The sequence below is a fragment of the Crocodylus porosus genome, unplaced genomic scaffold (assembly GCF_001723895.1).
Source record: "Crocodylus porosus isolate Cpor-Errol unplaced genomic scaffold, CroPor_comp1, whole genome shotgun sequence".
Lineage (NCBI taxonomy): Eukaryota > Metazoa > Chordata > Crocodylia > Crocodylidae > Crocodylus > Crocodylus porosus.
Window position 1 is genome coordinate 9,754,120 of NW_017728907.1, and position 18,144 is coordinate 9,772,263.

The window sequence follows — 18,144 nt, forward strand, 5'->3', positions numbered from 1 at the left end:
CATTCTTTCTTTATTATAAAGAGCGTGTGTCTGCACATGCATTAGATCTGGGAGCAGTTTTACTTGTGCGTAAACTACCCATGACTGAATGCTTCTGGGCAGGCATCTACACATTTCACTTCCTCGGGCCCTGCAATGGGCCCCTGCCACAACCAGGGGAAGCTCTAGGCTTCTGCTGGGTACTAGCCAACGGGCTAGCAGGGAGCACTGGGCGAGGAGACAGCTGTCTCTTGGCCAGGACTGGGACATTGCTCACTGCCCCTGGGGAAGTTCCTGCTCCCGGTGTGGAGCCAATGTTCCCCTGCCCCCTGATGGCCAGCTGACTGGGAGCAGTTCTGCTCTTGGTCAGGCATCTACACTAGTGCTACTGCGCAGTTAGTAATTGCAAATAAATTTGCTACTTGCATTTGCAGTTTGTAAATTTACTCACGGTTAACGAGCTTTACTGCATAGTAAGCATGTGTGTGTGAGTAGATGTATATGCTTACTGCACAGTAAACTATGCTACTTTGCAGTAAAGTGTTTTGTGTAGATGCACCGAGAGTAATTAAAATTAGCAGTGTGACTTGTGAATGAAAGATTGTAAGTGCACAGTACAAAAGAAATGTTTGCAGAGAAGATAATTCATGGAAACCATACACAAAATATTTATTGATAAAGCATGTAGGGGAAAAAGTGTAAATAAGTAAGAGATTTCAATGAAAAATTTAAATGACACAAATACAAAATAGAGAGAGGCATAATATGAAATATTAATTTGCACTTAATGCCAAGTTGTTAGGAAGCAGCTATTTTAAGTATTATTCATAATTGATTATCATTCACTATATTTTCTACCATTTATAAATATATTCTTTGAATGTGCAAAACAATAAACAGGTTAAAGAATTCATACAAGATGTCAATGTTAATTCAGTAGATCCAGTTAATCTTAAAAGTAGAAGTGCATTTAATTTCAAAATCTTCACTCAAGACCAAATGGGAGTAGCAATAGGAGTCTTTTTGTTAGATGCTTTAAGCAGTTAACTTTAGTCTAGATGCAGTGCAGATCATGAATGTTCAGATGCAAAACCAAAAACTTTCTAAACTTTATGTAAGTGTGTGTATTTATTGAGATTGGATTCAATCTCGCTTTTATTTTTTGGAAAACATAAGAAATAAAAACCATTACAGCATACAGTCCTACACAAAACGACACAATCTTCTGCCTGTTCTGTTTGGAGAACAATTGTTCACCATCTTCTATGCCTGAAAACATTCAGGTATGCTTGCTTATTTCTTATACCAATTAGTTATGTGATTTGTCACATTTGTACTATGAATGACAATAATGTGCAACAGAAATCCCTCCTGGATTGGTTATGCTGAAGTAATTATCATTATTGGACAGTAAATGGTTAGATTTTATGCCAGTGGGAATGCAGATGTATTCTAATTCAAACACAATTCTGCAGTATATGTAGCTCACTTAAACACTTTTTACCTTCAAGATAACTGATGACTCTTAAATAACATGTTACATGGTATATGTTACATGGACTCACTGACCTTCTGTACCCTTAAATGAATATGTGTAGAGTAGGGTAACCTCTAGCTTCTGCTCTATATGCATCATTAAGAATTTCCTTGCTGGCAGCAGACAAGTTCTCCTGAAGAAAGGAGGAGTCAGAAGCTGTGGGGCTTTTGATTACTGCTACCCTCTTTTTGTGTGAAGGAACAATAAGTACTGAATTTACTGCTCATGTTGAATAGGAATGTCCTTGTCTTCATAAACCTCTAATTGGTGTAATAGCATTCAATGTATACTCTGCCCTGGCCATTGCTTTATTCAGTTAATTGACTTAACGCACAATTAAGGATAAATTGTGTCTGAGATCACAGGTTTCCTTGAGATAAGACTGTTGATCTCTGTTCCAAAGATGAGGGATTCAGGCCATGTAAAGTGCATAACATTGAGAGAGAGAGTAATATACATAGGTAGATTGAAACAAATTTTGAGAGAACACTGTTCCACAAGTAGCTTATCTGCTCCCTCCTTCTAACAAGAAGGGTTTTGTGTAGGGCCGTGGTGGTTCTACTAGCTTTTAAGCTGCAGTAGCTGCTGGAGGAAAGCTCTGTATCCCCCCCTGTAGCTTCTTTGTTACTTTATTCACCACCCCGCTCTGCCCTCCCTGCCCTGTTCTCTATCCATCAAAGTGAAGACCTGTTGTGCAGTTCTGGGACCTAAGGGGAGCATGCCTCAGTGGTCAAAGAAGGAGGTCACAGCCACAAAGATTTGTTATATTTGGAAATATCATAGGACATAATGGGAAGTAAGTTATTCATTTAAGTTGATTTGTCAACCCATGCCTTTTTTCATCCAAAATTTAAGATATTACAAAGAGGTTGTCTGAGGCTTTTCTAGTACTCTTATCACTTCTTCCTGCAGTTGATTCACATAGGTACTAATGATACTGCCAGATATGATCCTGAGGAGATCACCAGTGCCTGCAAGGCTTTGACTTGGGACACAAAAAATATTATCAACCTTCCTATTTGAATGTAGACCCAAGTAAGAACAGGTGAATACTGGAGGTGAAGGAATGCCTGATCTGGTAGCGTTTCCTGGAGGACTTTAGCTTTCTCAGCCACAGGGTGGTATCCCATGAAGGGGGACTGAGAAGAAATGGGTTCTTCTTCAATGGTTCAAGTCAAGTCAGTCCCAAGGCTGCTGTGGCCATTGGAGCACCTTAGATGCTGTAACAACCCTCCTCCACTCTTAGATTAAAGCTTTAATTTAATTTTAAAGTAGAAGTGGTGATGAAAGTGCAGAGGTGAATTTAAAAAAAATGGTGATCTGATCAAAAGGCCAGAATTGGTATGGGACGAGAAAGGGGGAAGTGGGAGTGGGAACTGCAGCAAAGTCATGGGACGGACAAGAGGAAGAGAAATGGGGCAACCTGACAAACATCTAAAACGTCTATGCACAAAACCAAGACTACAGGAATAAAAAGGAAGAACTCAAAGAATATGCAAAGTACACAATGGAAACTATGATGTAACTGGCATTACTAAAACATAGTGGGAAAGATCACAGAGGTGGTATAGAAGGGTATAGTTTTTTCAGGAAGGGCAAGCAGGGAAATAAGGAAGGAGATATTGAATTATTAATTAAAAATATGTACATCTTCTCCAAAGTATGGTAAGAGGATATAGGCAGCCTCTTGCATATCACTATTAAAAGGAGAAAAGAATAGATGTGATGTAACAGGAGAGAAGGTAGATAAGACTTTTCTGAGCAATTCACATGACCATTCAAAATACAAGACTTTGTGATAACAGAGGACTTAACTTTCCCAGATATCTTTTGAAAAGCATTATGGCAATCAGGTTCAACTATCCAATAAGTTACTGGAATGTTTACAGTGTCAGAAGTTAGTGGGCGAGTGGCTTCTCTAGATTTAGTTGTGAACAGTAGACGTTGAGAATCTGTAGGTGAAAGGTATTTTGGGATGACAGGAAGAGGCCAAAACAATCAATGCCTTTCTTTCTCTTTTGTCACAAAAGAACTGTGACCTGATACATAACTAAGTATTTTAAGATGAGGATAAGTGTTCAGCATAGGCAAAGAATAGATTATGGAATACTTTACAAAAATGTCTCCATTGGCAATGCACAGGGGGTGCATATGCACCCCCTGTGATTGGTGGTGAACCTCTGCAAAAAGGAGCTGCTGACATTGCCAGCGGCACCTGCGAGTGATTGCCACTCGCCACCCCCACCTCCTTCACCAATAACACCACCGGTGGTATCTGTGGGCAGTCCCCAATTGCCGCTGGCTGCCACTGCCAGCAACATCTGTGGGTGGTCACTGACCACTGGTTGGCACTTGCCATACCCTACCACTGACAGTGCCACGGCGGCCTGTAGGAGCTCACCGTTTGCCGCTGCCACTTGCGGGAGCTCACCGTGTCCCCCCAGCCTCTGGGGGGCACACAGCATTCATGAATGACTCTATTAAACTCAGCAAGGCCTGGTGAAATTCACTCTAGTGTACTAAAGGAACTAGTCAGTGCAACCTTTAAGTCATCGTCAAGAACTAATGGGTGCTGAGAGAGGTCTCAGAGAAGTGGCGAAGGAGTACTTAACTTTGAAGAGGAGCAAAGGGGGATCCAAAGAAATTCTAGACAAATCAATCTAACATTGATACCTGGGAAGATGTTAATCTATTATAGAATCAATTCAACTTATATCCAAACAGGGAAAGGTAAGGTGATAAAAACAGCTTATAGGGATCATACATTATCAGATCAGTCTGATTCCTTTTGTTCACAAGGTAGCTGGGTCTACCGAATAAGTGAGAATTGGTAGATGAGATATATGTTGACTTTTGTAAGGCTTTTGAAGATCTCTTATATAACAAGTTCATAAATAAACGAATTATATCTTCTAGATGTGCACTTACCTTATGGTGATTTGAAATTGTTGAAAAACTACACTCAGAGCCTAATAATTCTTCACTAAACTAGGAGAATATCTCAAGTATGATCCTGTAGGGGTCAGTCTGTTTCTGTTTCCTAACAATTTAATGGAACAAAGGATGTACGTACACAATTTGTTGTTGTGAAGGGTTGGGAGAGGTTGCAAACTTTGAAAGAGTCCTCCTTTGAGGATAGGGTTAGAGTTTGAAATGATCTTGGTAAAATGGGGACACAGTTTGAAATCCAAAAGACTAAATTCAATCAAGACAAGTGAAATAACTATGCTTAGGTAGGAAACATCATGTGTACAAATACAAATGGGGCTTAATTGGATAGGCAGGTACTACAGAAAGGGATCTGGAGGTTATAATAGATAAGAAATGCAGTCAACAAAGAAAGAAAAAAATGCACATCTTACTCTAAGATGTATTAAGAGGAGTCAAATTTTGGGCATCACTCTTTTAAAAAAGAGGTAGAAATTGGAAAGTTTGTAGAGGACAGCAAGAAGAATGAGAAGCAGTTTGACAAACATTAATTAAGAGGAAAGTTTGAAAGGATTAGATTTGTTTTCTTTAGAAAAGCGAAGCCTGAAGGGAAAATGTGATAAGCTTTCTAAACTGTAACAGGTTGTTATGGGGGACAGAGATCAATGATTTTCTATGCCTTTTGTATGTAGGACAAGAAGCAGTTGCCTTAATTTCGAACAAAGGAGCGTTAGGTTAAATGTTGGGAAAAATCTTTTGAACTATAAGGATAGATAAGCATGAGGATAGGATAAATAGAATAGATTCTATTTAGTTATACAATCCTGCTTTTTGGAAGTTTTTATGATCAGGCTAGAAAACCATGTACTGAATATGTCCAAGGAGTATTTGATCCTTACCTGGAACACCAGTCTTTGATTAAATGAAGTCTTAAGATCCCTCTTAGTTCTACATTTCTATGATTTCTAGGCTTTCTCTTTTAGAAAACCATATTTCCTGGTCTGGAAAGTATTTAGATACTAAGTCATAGGATATGGGTCTGATACAAACTTAAGTGACATGCTGAATTTTGAATATTTGTGGATTTTGTCTTCTAAGTATACTTCTAGAATATAATTCCATAGAATAATCAACTGAAACATGCTACCGAACTGAAAAATAACAACACAATAGTACTTTACTACAGCTTCTGCTAAGTATTGGACCTGTTGCAGACTGTTTAAAAATCTTAATTCTTAGTTTGCTGGGCACGGGTTGAGTTTTAACAATTGATTTAGAGCAGCCTATGGACTTCTGTAAGTTTAGGGTTCTTGTTGATGCCATTCTAGGAACAGAGGATTGCCTACCTAGTTCAATGTATCCTAGGTGGTATGGTAAAATATTCAATATTTATGAGTAAAAATTAGAAAGTAAAGCTGAATTTTCTAATCCTGTGCACATTTCTGAGATTTGAAAATTTTCCCCTTCAAATCATCATGAAAAGTCAAAATATTAAACCCTTTTCAAGTAAAATATCTAGGAAAATATGTTTCTAATAAATTAAGGGGTTTTGAGTATGATTTCAACCACTTTTATATTTTAGCCTAGAAATTCAAGCTAAAAACCTCTTTAAAACCAGAAAACTTTAATTTTAAAAGGATAAAATCATTTAGCTATTTTTCAAAATATTTTCACGCTAAGGAATTATCTAAATTGATCCCTTTCCTTTCCCAAAATTTGACTTTGCATCAGAATTTTTCAGTGAAGAATGTTTCACTGAAAAATTCTCAGTGGGAGCTATTAGTTATGATGTTAGATGTATTCTGGATTTCAAAACCATATGGCAGTAGGAAGCTTTAGATCTATTCTGTATAACCAGTTAAATAATATATTATTCTGTACTGAACTGCAGTGAAATATATTTAGGTAGATTTATAACCCTTGTGTTTTTGACATTTACCCTCTTCACAAAAATGGGAGCCATCTTTTCTGGTTTCTGTTCTGTTGTTGTTTATTTACTAGTTCCTTATAACTTTCTGACTTTAGAAACCTAGGGAAGGAGTCCTTGGCCATGAGATTATAGATTAATCTCTGAGCTTCATCAAAACAGTTGATGGTTGGTTCTGAGATATTCTGTGAGATGTGGTCCCTGGTAGTAAAGTCAATATTAATCTGTGGAGAGAGGGTGACAGAAATTTGTTTAAAGTTAATTGGAGAACTGAAGTTTGTATCTATATATAACACAATAATTATTTGAATTTCTCCTCAAAACACAGTCTGATGCAAAACAAGAGGAAGGTCATGCCTTTGCTTTCAAGCATACTGAATTTGTTTAATTTGCTTCTCTAGTCTTAAAGGGTGCCTGTAGACATGCAGGGATGCTGCTTTGTAATTATAGTGTGTCAGAGAAAACTTGATTAATTGAGTTGAGATGCTCCAGCAGCCTCCACGTCTCATGCATTCAGCTTTCTTGAGCTCCAAAATCATGGCAGAAGTGCTTTAACTAAATCTTGTCGAAAGCGCCCCCTCTACCATTTTGAAGTATGGGGTTGCTGAATACATGAGATACTGCAGGTGTTTTAATTAAAGTAGCTCTTGGAGCTGCTCTAATTAAAGCACCCTGCACTCCCCACTCTAGCCCCAGAGCACATGTAAAGATTCCCAAAGAGATGATATCTATAAAAAAAAGAAGAAAAACATTGCATCTTATTATTTGAGGACTGATAAATGCTGAAAATGATAATGCATTATATTACCAAAATAAAATATTTGCATTTCTTTTTTGAGAACTAACGTTTGCAAAAGATGTTCCATACTATGCACAATTCCATAGACTCGGATATCTTAATTGTCCTGTCTTCCCATGGCTATATAAATATCAGTGAAGCAGAGTACTCTTCTCCATATCAATCACAGATGTGTAACTTCTTATTTGTAAAGGTATTAATCAGTGTGGCTCACAGTACAAGTAGAGTTTCTGTCCTTCATCTTTAGATGGTTAATTATAAAAAAAGACAACACTGTGGTCCACGAGAATAAGATAATTACATAGTACTAGCTTTCCTCCTTGTTCCAGCTTCAAATATTAAATGTCTTCCTAATATTGCTGTTTACATAAAGAATTGTTGTGGTTGTTTCAGTGATCTTAATTGACTATGAAACAGAGAAGTGTTTAAATGGAATGGGAAAAGAAATGCCCACAAAATGATTTCTCTCCACTCAGTGGTGAAACATTTTAGAATCCCTAGTATTAACTGTTCGTGCATTCCTAGTTGTTGGAACCTGAACTAGTAGCCCAGACGCCAACATGTTCTCCAGCTATGAGATTCAGTTTACCCATCTATAAAGTAAGAATAATTATACTTGTCTATGTGACAGCTGTTGTGAAATTTAACTGAAGTTTGTAAAGCCTGATGGGAACTTCTGAAGAGGAAGCTGCCCTATGGCTAGGGACAGTAATTACACACAAACTGGTATAAGTAATGAGAAACCGGTTCAAATCTGTAACACAACAGATGTTTAGGGCATATAAACCACTTTCAAAGTGGCTAAAACTGGTTTAAAATAAATCAGATGGATGTAGTATCAGACTTAACTGATTTAAGTTAAATCAGTTAATTGAACTTCTGTCCCAGATCTCCTCCAGATTTGAATTAACTCAGTCCCCCAGCATCCCAGGATGCTTTGCACAACCCCTGCAGAACCCTTCTTTGCAGAGTGGGTGGGTTATCCTTGGCCTAGGTAGGCATGCTCTAGCACCCCTAGTCTTCTGGCCTGAGCCACTGTGGGCTGCATTTCCAGAATCAAAAGTGAATGCCTGTTCACTTGTTTATGGGTTCAATCTATGCAGCTCAGACTAGCCTGTGAAGATTGAATTGATTCAGCCTCAGGCTTTTTGACTATCTGTACTTAGCCCAAATGGGCAAGGGTGTGATTTTAGGCAGAGTCCTGAGCTCAGGGTCGATACATAAGCTTCCTTAACCCAGCAGTAATTTCAAGATGTACTGTGAACTTCAAGTTCTCATATGAATCATCCATGCTTTGGAAAGAGCTGACAGTTGTAGGGGTGGGACAGAGAACATAAATTTGCTGCAGACATATAGGCCTGAAACAAAATGTATCACTTCACATTTCATCTTAGTCATACTAGGCAGTGAATGGGAAGGAATGAAGACAAAGCTGAACCCAATCCCTACCTGCCTGTTTTGGGAAGGGTATAATGGATGTAATATTTAGCACCTACTTACTCCTGCATAGGTAGATGCAAGATCCAAACAATTTACTCAGAAACTATATATAATGCTTGAACACTCTATCTGTTTCTAAATCTGAACTAGGGAACTATTTTTCTATTTTGGAAAACAGCTGTTTTATCAAAATATGGTACATGCTTTGGATTTATCAATGTGAAAGATTACTTTTCATTTTTGGGTAAATCATATGCTTTTCTCCAAATATTATCAGAAATTATCCAAAGAAAATTACACAAAGAAGCAACAAATTCATGTGAAAGTGATGTGCACTGGTTATGAAGTGATTTAAGAGTAACAATCAGTAATAAGGTAATAAAGATTAAATCAGTATTACTTCAGCCTTCTATATTTCTATAGTCAGTTACAAAAATGGCCTATTCCAACTACTAGCATTTTTTTGGATATTATCCCATGAGATATTGTAATCAATTGCCTTGGACTCATATTCATAAGTAATATCATATCTGATTCAATTTTGGTCAGTTGAGATGACAAATTACAAAAGGCTTTGTCTGTGTTCTTTAATAAAACTTTAATAAAGAAAAAATAAATGAAAACGTTATTCTGCGGAAATGAGATAACTATATTAAAAAGATTCCTGTTAATCATACAGATATCATGTCCTGGATTTTAATCTATCTTCTTGCCAATTTTTCTTGAAACAATTTTTGTTTTGTGTTGTTTTTAGTTTTAATAGATTGCATAGAGTTTTTCTACTACTAGATGGTTCAGGCTGAAGTAGTTATGGGTTTGGTTAGCCTAAAGAAAGATATAAATATAGTAGGAAAAATGACACTACTATAATCTGGAACTTGGGATGCAAGTGGTGTAGTAGCAAGCTTCTGTTATGGTGTGGTAAATAAAAGCAATATAGTGTAAAATCCCTATTTTAAACCCCACACATAATATAAATGAAGGAATGGACTTTCAAAAGTACCCAAAGGCCAGATTTTGAAAGGTACTTAGGCACCAAATTCCCAACGTTATCAATTTAGCACCAGTCCCACAGAAAACCAATGCAGGAAGACTGTGTAAAGGTCTTGAGAGGTACATTCCACTTCCTCTTCTGCATCCTGATTCTCATTTCTAGATTTAAATATCTAGATCTGAATTTGAATGTGCTTTGTTAACATCACAGACTTATGGTGCTCTGTCTCTCCTCAGCAATTCAGTAATATCAATTGAACATAATTTAGATAATTCCTATTGTAATTCTTTCCCTCTGTTATAATTTACACAGGCATCAGCTGCCTTACTGTAATTGGTTAGGCTGCTGTTATTTGAAAACCCCTCCGAGTATTGTTTTATCTCACACAGAAAAAAGGGCATATAATTGAAATAAAATGAAGTGATTGGTGAGGACAACTGAATTCTCTCTTACTCCTAAACAGCACTATTAGCATTTAATTAAGATAATGTATTTTTTGTTACTGTCTGCAGTTACATAGTTTCACTCATATTTTTCATGTACCAAATCCTGGGAAGCAATAACTCCAATTATTTTCCATGTTGCAAGTACTCAACACCTTCTTGGATTTTGGCCCTGCAATATTTGTGAAGGTTTCTGTTTTTAATAATGCTTAATACAGCTTTGATCAGCCATAAGACATATGAACATTCAAAGCACTGTCATAATCAAAAGCAGAAACAACAGTGTAAAAGCCTATGAGGGAGGACTTCATAGAGAAAATTAATTAGCAGATTTGTTCATTCACACAAAGCGTTTTCTTATATAATAATCAAATTGAACATTATGACACGCATATTTGAAATGTTACATTTCAAAATTCATCTCATCAAAAATGACTGTTAAAGGAAATGAAAAACATAATGGTCACTGGCACATTCTTACCTACCTCCTCTGTAGAGGAAATGTTGTTTATTGTATCATAAAGAAGCATATTGTCAATTGAAAGCAAAGCAAAGTGAACACAAACCTCCTCATTCCTAAAAATATTGGGCATAGAGCTGAACCTCAAACATGCCTTCTTGAAATATTATTTAATCAATACATGCATCTGTGTGCTCCAGACAACATATATTTCTTGATGAAGAAGTAAAACCAAGCTAGAACTTAAATTGCATGGAAGTTTATTTGTCTGTATTTCTAGCTGTTTTTCCTTCATAAATGCCTCTTGGTTTAGACCAAGGGGGGTCCAAACACCTCTGGACCTTGGACCAAATCTGACCCAGAGAGCCATGGCATCAGCCTGCAGGACTCCCCATTGGTTGGGAAACTGTGGGGAGTGTGGGGGCAATAGCAATTACTACTGCCACCCCTCCCCCACTGCCAATTAGCAATTAGTACTGCCTCCCCTCAATGCCCTGCATGGCCAGATAGGGACTAGGCCAGGGGCGGGCAATTATTTCTGGTGAAGGGCTGCTTACTGAGTTTTGGCAAGCTATTGAGGGCTGCATGAAAGGCAGCCAGGGGCAGATAAATATTAATTTTCTAAATTTTGTAGGGGCCCCACAGGTCACATAGAATGGCCTGGCAGACCACTTGCGGCCTGCAGGCCACATTTTGCCCACCCCTGGGCTAGGCCACGCTCCTTTCTCCTGCATAGCCAGATTAGGGTTGGATCATGCCGCCGCTCATGTGACTGCATTGGGGTTGGACCATGCTGCTGTGGATGGATTGGACCTTACTGGGCCCTGGATTAGGCCCATTGGCTGGATCCATCCCGCAGATGGACTGAGTACAGCCCATCTTGCCTTCCAGGGAAATGGCTGAGCGCAACTGATTTTTACAGATGCTGTTCCTATACATCGGAACATTTTGGAGGTGGATACCTCTAAGGTTAATGGAGATCTTTCATCCTGTCCCCCCGCGGATACCCAACACATTTATGAATAACCGTGTTACCTCCTTTGGAGCATCAGCCCCGATGAATTCTGAATAAATCTTTTGGGCTTTTGAGGCAATTTTAACAGAGGATTTTGTTTTTTTGAAGTCTTCACAGGCCAACCAGAACTCAATGTTCTCTTCGCTGAACTCTGACTTCAGGAATGCTCTAAAAGCAGCCAAGCCATCTGCAGAAATAAACAAGAAGAGGTGTGGAGAACAGTAGCATAGCCACCTGTAGGAAACTGGGGCATGAGCCTGGGGCACTGATGCTAAAGGTGTGCCAGAATGGCACTATACTATGCCATGAAATCCATGGCTGTCCCTTGTTTCTGGCAACTGGAATCAGCAGCACTTGGGCCAGTGGTGCACCTAGGGGCTCATGTCCCTGGTCCCCTCATCAGCCTCACATTGCTCAGGAGATGCTGCTATAGTGGGGGGGTTACTACAGCCTCTCCCCTGAAGCCACAGACTGTTGCCAGGGCAAAAGGGATGAGCAGAAGCCAGGCTGCAGTAGGGGCTGTGAGAGGCTCTGTGCATGTAGCAGCAGCTGCATTAACCCCTTGGCTGGATATGCTGTCCCCTTGCAAAAATCTCACCAGTTACACCTGTGGTAGAAAGTGATATTATAAATAAATGCATTTATTTTTATAAACATCATAGTCACTTGACTATTTGTTTGATATTACTGTGCCTGATTACCAAGAGTTACCTTAAAGGAGGGAATGAATCTGATATGAAACAATGACAAAGATAAGGCTCCTATTTGAAAGACCTATCTATATTAACTGGGGTGTGTGGCCTAGTTGTCTTCCTTTACCATAGCTTAAGGAATCCTATACTTGAAAGATGCTAAATTTAATGAAGGAGTAAGTGGGCTGTCAGTAGACTGAGGCTGATACCTGTATTGATTGAGATATAGAGACAGAAAAAAACATTCTCTGACATGACAGTCTGCTTCTCTCAGACAGAGATATGGTTTATCTTGTCTAAGGGAAACTTGCAATGCTTTCAAGGAAAGATTGAAGTATAGGTGACAGGAAGGACTTTTTCGTTTGTCTGTATGGATAGGTAGTGTTGAATATACTTCCCCCCTCAATCCCCTGCACACATTTGTCTATACCAGAAGTTATCAACCTTTTTATACTAAAGTCCTGCCCTCATTTGATTCAAAGCAGCTCTCTGTAACTTCTGTGTATTAAGCATCAACTCATAAAAAAAAAAAATCTACTTATTACTGTGCTTACTTCCTTGCACAGGGGCCAGGCACCGGGGGAGGAGCAGTGGACAAGGAGGGAGAACTTGAGCCTGCATTTTATTATCTCATACCTGCTTATCTCTTTATACCTCATGGCACCCTTCAAAAGATTTTGCTGCACCCCAGGGTGCCATGGCACTCTGGTTGAAAATCATTGGTCTATACCAGGGGTCAGCAACCCCCGGCACGTGTGCTGAGCACAGCATGTGAGGCCATTTTGCTCAGCACGCCACCGTCGGCCTGGGCTCTAGGCAGCTGCTGCCAGCCACGGAAGCCTGGGCTGCTCCCAGCAGGCAGCTAGGCAGCAGCTACCCAGAGCCTGGGCTGGCTGCAGCCGGGAGGCTGCAATCATCTGCTCCTTTCTCCAGCATTAGCTCCATACCAGCAGGTGCATGCATGCCTCGGAGTGGACTTTGTCCAGTGGCCCAGGAGCCCAGCTCCGTGTGCCCGTGCATCTGGTTCTGTGTGTTTGTCTGCCTCTGTCTGGTCCTGTTTGTCTATGTGTGTACACATGCGTCTGGTTCTGGATGAGTGTGTGCCTGTGTCTGTTCTGGATGTGTTCGGGCTCTCTGTGTTTGTGCACGTGGTTCTCTGTGTGCATGTGTCTGGTTCTCTCTCTGCTTTCCTTTTTCTTTTTCTCTCTTTCTCCTCTTTCTCTTATATGTCACTTTTTTCTCTCTCATTGCAACATGCTCAACAAAAAAGGAATACACAACAAAGGCAACATTTATGATTATTAAATATACTAACATACAGTGTGTCCTGTCAAGTACGCCCCCTCTTTTCCCTCCCCCCCACCTCATTTTTTTTTTTCTGGCATACCAGCACTCTGGCACCTTCCAAGGTAGACATTGTGGTTTTTTCGGCACTCCAGCCAAAAAACGTTGCCTACCCCTGGTCTATAGCTGTCTGTTCTTTAGCTCACCCACCTTCTACTCTAGCAGTCCATCCTTCCACTCACCTCCTAGTTTCCCCCTTCCTTCACAGCATTGGGACTTACCTTGGCATGCAAGCCTCAAGCAGAATTCCCTGTTTTCATCTTCCAGCCCCTTTGTACCCTACTTCCTTTTTCTATTGTCACTAAGTAGAGAAAAGCCAGAAGGAGAACAGGTATAATCTTCAGACTGATGCTTACAATTATCTCATGAGGCTCAACATTGACAAGCACAAAGTCCTGCAATTAGGACAGAAGAATCCCATGCACCACTGTAGGCTTGGGACCAACTGGATAACCAGCAGCTCTGCAGAAAAGGACACGGGAGTTATAGTGGACAAGTAGCGGAATATAAGTCAACAGTGCCCTTGTTGCCAGGAAGGTTAACAGCATACAGGGCTTCATTAGGAGGTACATTGTCAGGAGATAAAGGAAAGTAATTATTCCCCTCTATTCTACACTAGAGTATTATGTATAGTTTTGCACTCCCATGCAGTACAAAAGGATGTGGAAAAGTTGGAGATGGTCCAATGGAGGGTAAGAAAAATGGTTAGGGGGCTGGGGCACATGACTTATGAGGAGAAACTGAAGGAACTGGGCTTATTTAGTTTGCAGAAGAGAAGACTGGGGGGGATTTAATAGCAGCTTTTGATAACCTAGAACTACCTGAAGGTTGGTTCTAAAGTGCTGGACTGTTCTCAGTGGTAGCAGATGGCAGAACAAGGAACAACAGCCTCAAGTTGCAGCAAGGGAAGTTTAGGTTGGATATTAGGACAAACTTTCTCACTAGAAGGGTAGTGAAGCACTGGAATGGGTTACCTAGAGAGGTGGTGGAATCTCCATCCTTGGATGTTTTTTAGGTCCAGCTTAATAAAGCCCTGTTTGGAATGATCTAATTTGGGATGATCCTACTTTGAGCCAGTGGTTGAACTAGATGACCTCCTCAGGTCCCTTCCAGCCCTATTTTCTATGAATCTAAGTATTCAGTAAACAAGCCTAGGATTCATCCTACTGCAGTGCAAAACAGATAAACAGCCCATTAATGATAGCTTTGCTGCCTGCTAGAAAGTGTGATGTAGGTAGCAAAGATTCAGGCAATGGGTTGACTTTAAGGTATCAGTGTAGATGTGCTGTTTATTGTTTTAACTCTGCTCTGTGTGCTAGGCATCTCTGAGAGAAAGAAGGAAAAAATCTTTGTTTTGAATAGGTGGGGTTTTTCAGTTACTTTAATCAGTCCCTCTCATAAGCACCCAGAGAAAAGGAATGTAAGTAGCAAAACTGGGTTTTTTGGGTTAAGGCAGCTGATAAACAGATTTAAAAGTGGCTAGAGCACAGGGTTTCATCCAGGGGAATATGACAGGCCTGTCTCCTGAGGCCTGCACCCAAAAGCGACCTAAATGATCTAAAAATCACAGGTCTCCCTGCAAGCATAATAACTTTCAGTATTTTCTTGAATACTACACATTTTCCAATAAGACATGCACCTCGTTTCTTGGGGAGGCAAAATGAAGAGACACAGTGGGATAGTTCAATCGACTAGCGTACAATTATAGATGGGGATATCTTCTTCAGGAAAGATAGGCAGTAGAAAAAGAGGATGTGTTGCTCTATATATATTAAGGCAATGTACACCTGTTCGGAGGTGCAGTATGAAGTGAAAGGTAGGCCTGGTGAGAGCAGCAGGGGGGATGCCATGGTGAACATCGGTTACAGGACTCCAAACCAAGAGCTGGGGTAGACAAGGTCTTCTTGAAACAACTGACAGAAGCTTTCAAATTGCAAGGCTTGGTTTTCATGGAGAACTTTAATTATTGGGATATAATACTTTAATTTAATACTTTAATTTAATTATTGGGACAAGGGAAACACAGCGGTATAAAAGCAGTCCATTAAGTTTCTGGAGTGTTTTGAGGATAACTTTGTTTCAGATGGTAAAGAGGCCAATGAGGAAGGAAGGTTGTCTTGACTTAACGCCCACAAACAGGAAGAACTTGGTTGAGAATGGAAAGGTGGAAGGTAACTTGGGTGACAATGACCACACAATTATAAGAGTCCAATATCCTGAAGGGAGGAAGGAAGGAGATCACCAGAATAAGGCCACTGGACTTCAGAAAAGCAGACATTAACACATTCAAGGACCTACTGGGTAGGATCCCTTGAGAGGCAAGTCTGAGGGTAAAAAAAGTCCAGGAGAGCATGCTCTACTTTAATGAGGCTTTCTTAAAGGTTCATAAGCAAGCTATCCCAATGAGAAAGAAGAAGGGGAAGAGCAACTGAAGACAATCCTGGCTAGATAGCAATCTCTTCAAGCAGTTGAAAGTCAAAAAGGAATTCAATAAAAAGTGAAAACTCGGTCACCCAGGTTACTTTCCATTAGGGAAAAGTATAAGAATAACACATGGGCTTTCAGGGAGAAAATTAGGAAAGGGCAAGGCACAATTTAAGATGTAGCTGGCAAGGAATATAACAGGCAACAAAAAGAAATTCTAAAGTTATATCAAAAGTCAGTGGAAAACCAGAGATTTCATAGGCCCTTTATAGAATGCAGAAGGCAGTTTAGTCACAAGCAGTGCAGAGAAGGCTTTTTTAATCCTCATGCCTTTTTTAATTTCCATTATCAGAAATAGGGAACAAGTACCAAATGACAATTGCAGGTGGCAGCAGAAACAGGGAAGGAGACAAAAAGCTTAGAGTAATGGCAGAACAGGTTATCGATTACTTAGAGAAGCTAGATGGCTTCAGAGCAGGAGGGACAGATAGGATGCAGTCAAAGGTACTTAAGGAATTTTGGCTGAGGTAACTTAAGAGCCATTAGCTATCCTTTTCTGAACTTCTTCAGACTCTGCTTCAGTTTGAATATGTGTTTCTGTGTGAGGGGATGGCACTGGATTCTTGATTTGGTCCATGACATGCTGTTTTTGCTGCTCAAATTTTTTCATTTCCTGTTGTTGTCATGAGTTTTCAAAGGACTGAGGTCCCTACAGCAGACTGTTCCTCCATTTGGGGTGGTCCTGGGTGATAGTGACCCACAAGTTGACATCAATGTTGCATTTTTTTAAGTTGGCCTTGAGGACATCCTTGACGCGCTTTATCTGTCTTCCAGCCTTGGCTGAGTTGGGAAAATAAAACTTGCTTCAGGAATCTGGAGTCAGACATCCAGGTGACATGGCCAGCACAACAAACTTGACATTGGATGATCGTTCCCAGGAGAATGCTAAAGTTGGTTCATCGGTCTTTCTCCTGGATTCAGAGGAACTTTCACAGGCAGCATTGATGGTACTTCTCCAACTAATTTAGATGTCTCCTGTATGTTGTCTATATCTCACCTCTGTACAGCAAAGTGGGGATGACAACTGCTTGATAAACCATGAGCTTGGTTTCGGATCTGATGTTGCAATAATCAAACACCCATTTCTTCAGGCATTCAAAGACTGTACTTGTACATTTGAGCTGATGTTGGATTTCTTCATTGATGTCAGTCTTCCATGAGATGGCTTCTAAGGAACTGAAAATACTCAAAATTCTCCAGAGTCTTGCCATGGTTCCGGATTACCAGAGCTGGGGACTGTTCATTAGGAGTTTGTTGATGGACGACCTTAGTCTTCTTAATGTTAAGCATCAGTCCCATCTTTTAGGTAGCATCGCAGCAAGGAATATTGAGAAGAGTGCTGGAGTGATGAGGCAGCCTTGCTTGATTACCATTTTAACCTCAAAGGGTTCTATGATAGAACCATTACTAAGAACCAGTGCTCACATACTGCTCATAGAGCAGGCAGAGAACTGTGAAAAATTTTAGTGGGCATCCATACTTCAGAAGGATCCTCCACAACAACTCTTGGCTGACAGTCAAAGGCTTACTTGAGGTCAAAGAAGGCAATATAGAGAGGTTTGTGTTATTCTCAGCATTTCTCCTGTACCTAGTGAGCTGTGAAGTTCATGTCAGTTGTATCTCTTGATGCCCTATATCTACACTGAGATTCCAGGAGGAACTCTTCAGCAAGTGGAAGGAGATGGTTCAGGAGGGTTCTCACAACGATCTTTCCTGTGGTAGATAGCAAGGTGATGCCTCTGTAGTTTCTACAGTCAGACTTGTCTCCTTTCTTGAATCATGGCACCTCTGACGTCACCTGGGATTTCCTCATCATTCCAGTTTCTTAAGATGAGGGCATGAAACTGTGATCTGAGTTCTCCTCCCTGTTTGAAGATTTTAGCAGGGATTCCATCCACTCCAGATGCCTTGCTTGTCCTTCATCTGCTTGATGGCTTTCCTCACCTTGTCAAGGGTTAGAGAGATTCCAAGATCATCTCTGACTGGGTGTTTGTTGTAGGGTGGAGTTGAGAACACTTTTATCCACAGCAGAGTCTCAATTTAGAAGGTCTTCAAAATGCTTCTTCCACCAAGCAATGATAGCTCCCCTTTCCTTGATCAGG

At 40.1% G+C, this 18,144-nt stretch overlaps 1 protein-coding gene across 1 annotated transcript; it reads right to left on the reverse strand.

Moving 5' to 3' along the window:
- Positions 1 to 6,388: 6,388 nt before the first annotated feature.
- Positions 6,389 to 17,253, reverse strand: RGS21 (regulator of G-protein signaling 21). The gene is made up of 3 exons (XM_019530571.1): positions 17,151 to 17,253; positions 11,543 to 11,709; positions 6,389 to 6,595 (listed from the first exon to the last, which is right to left on the reverse strand). Exons 1-3 carry the CDS (start codon positions 17,251 to 17,253, stop codon positions 6,389 to 6,391), a joined length of 477 nt encoding a protein of 158 aa, XP_019386116.1.
- Between the last annotated feature and the right edge of the window lie 891 nt (positions 17,254 to 18,144).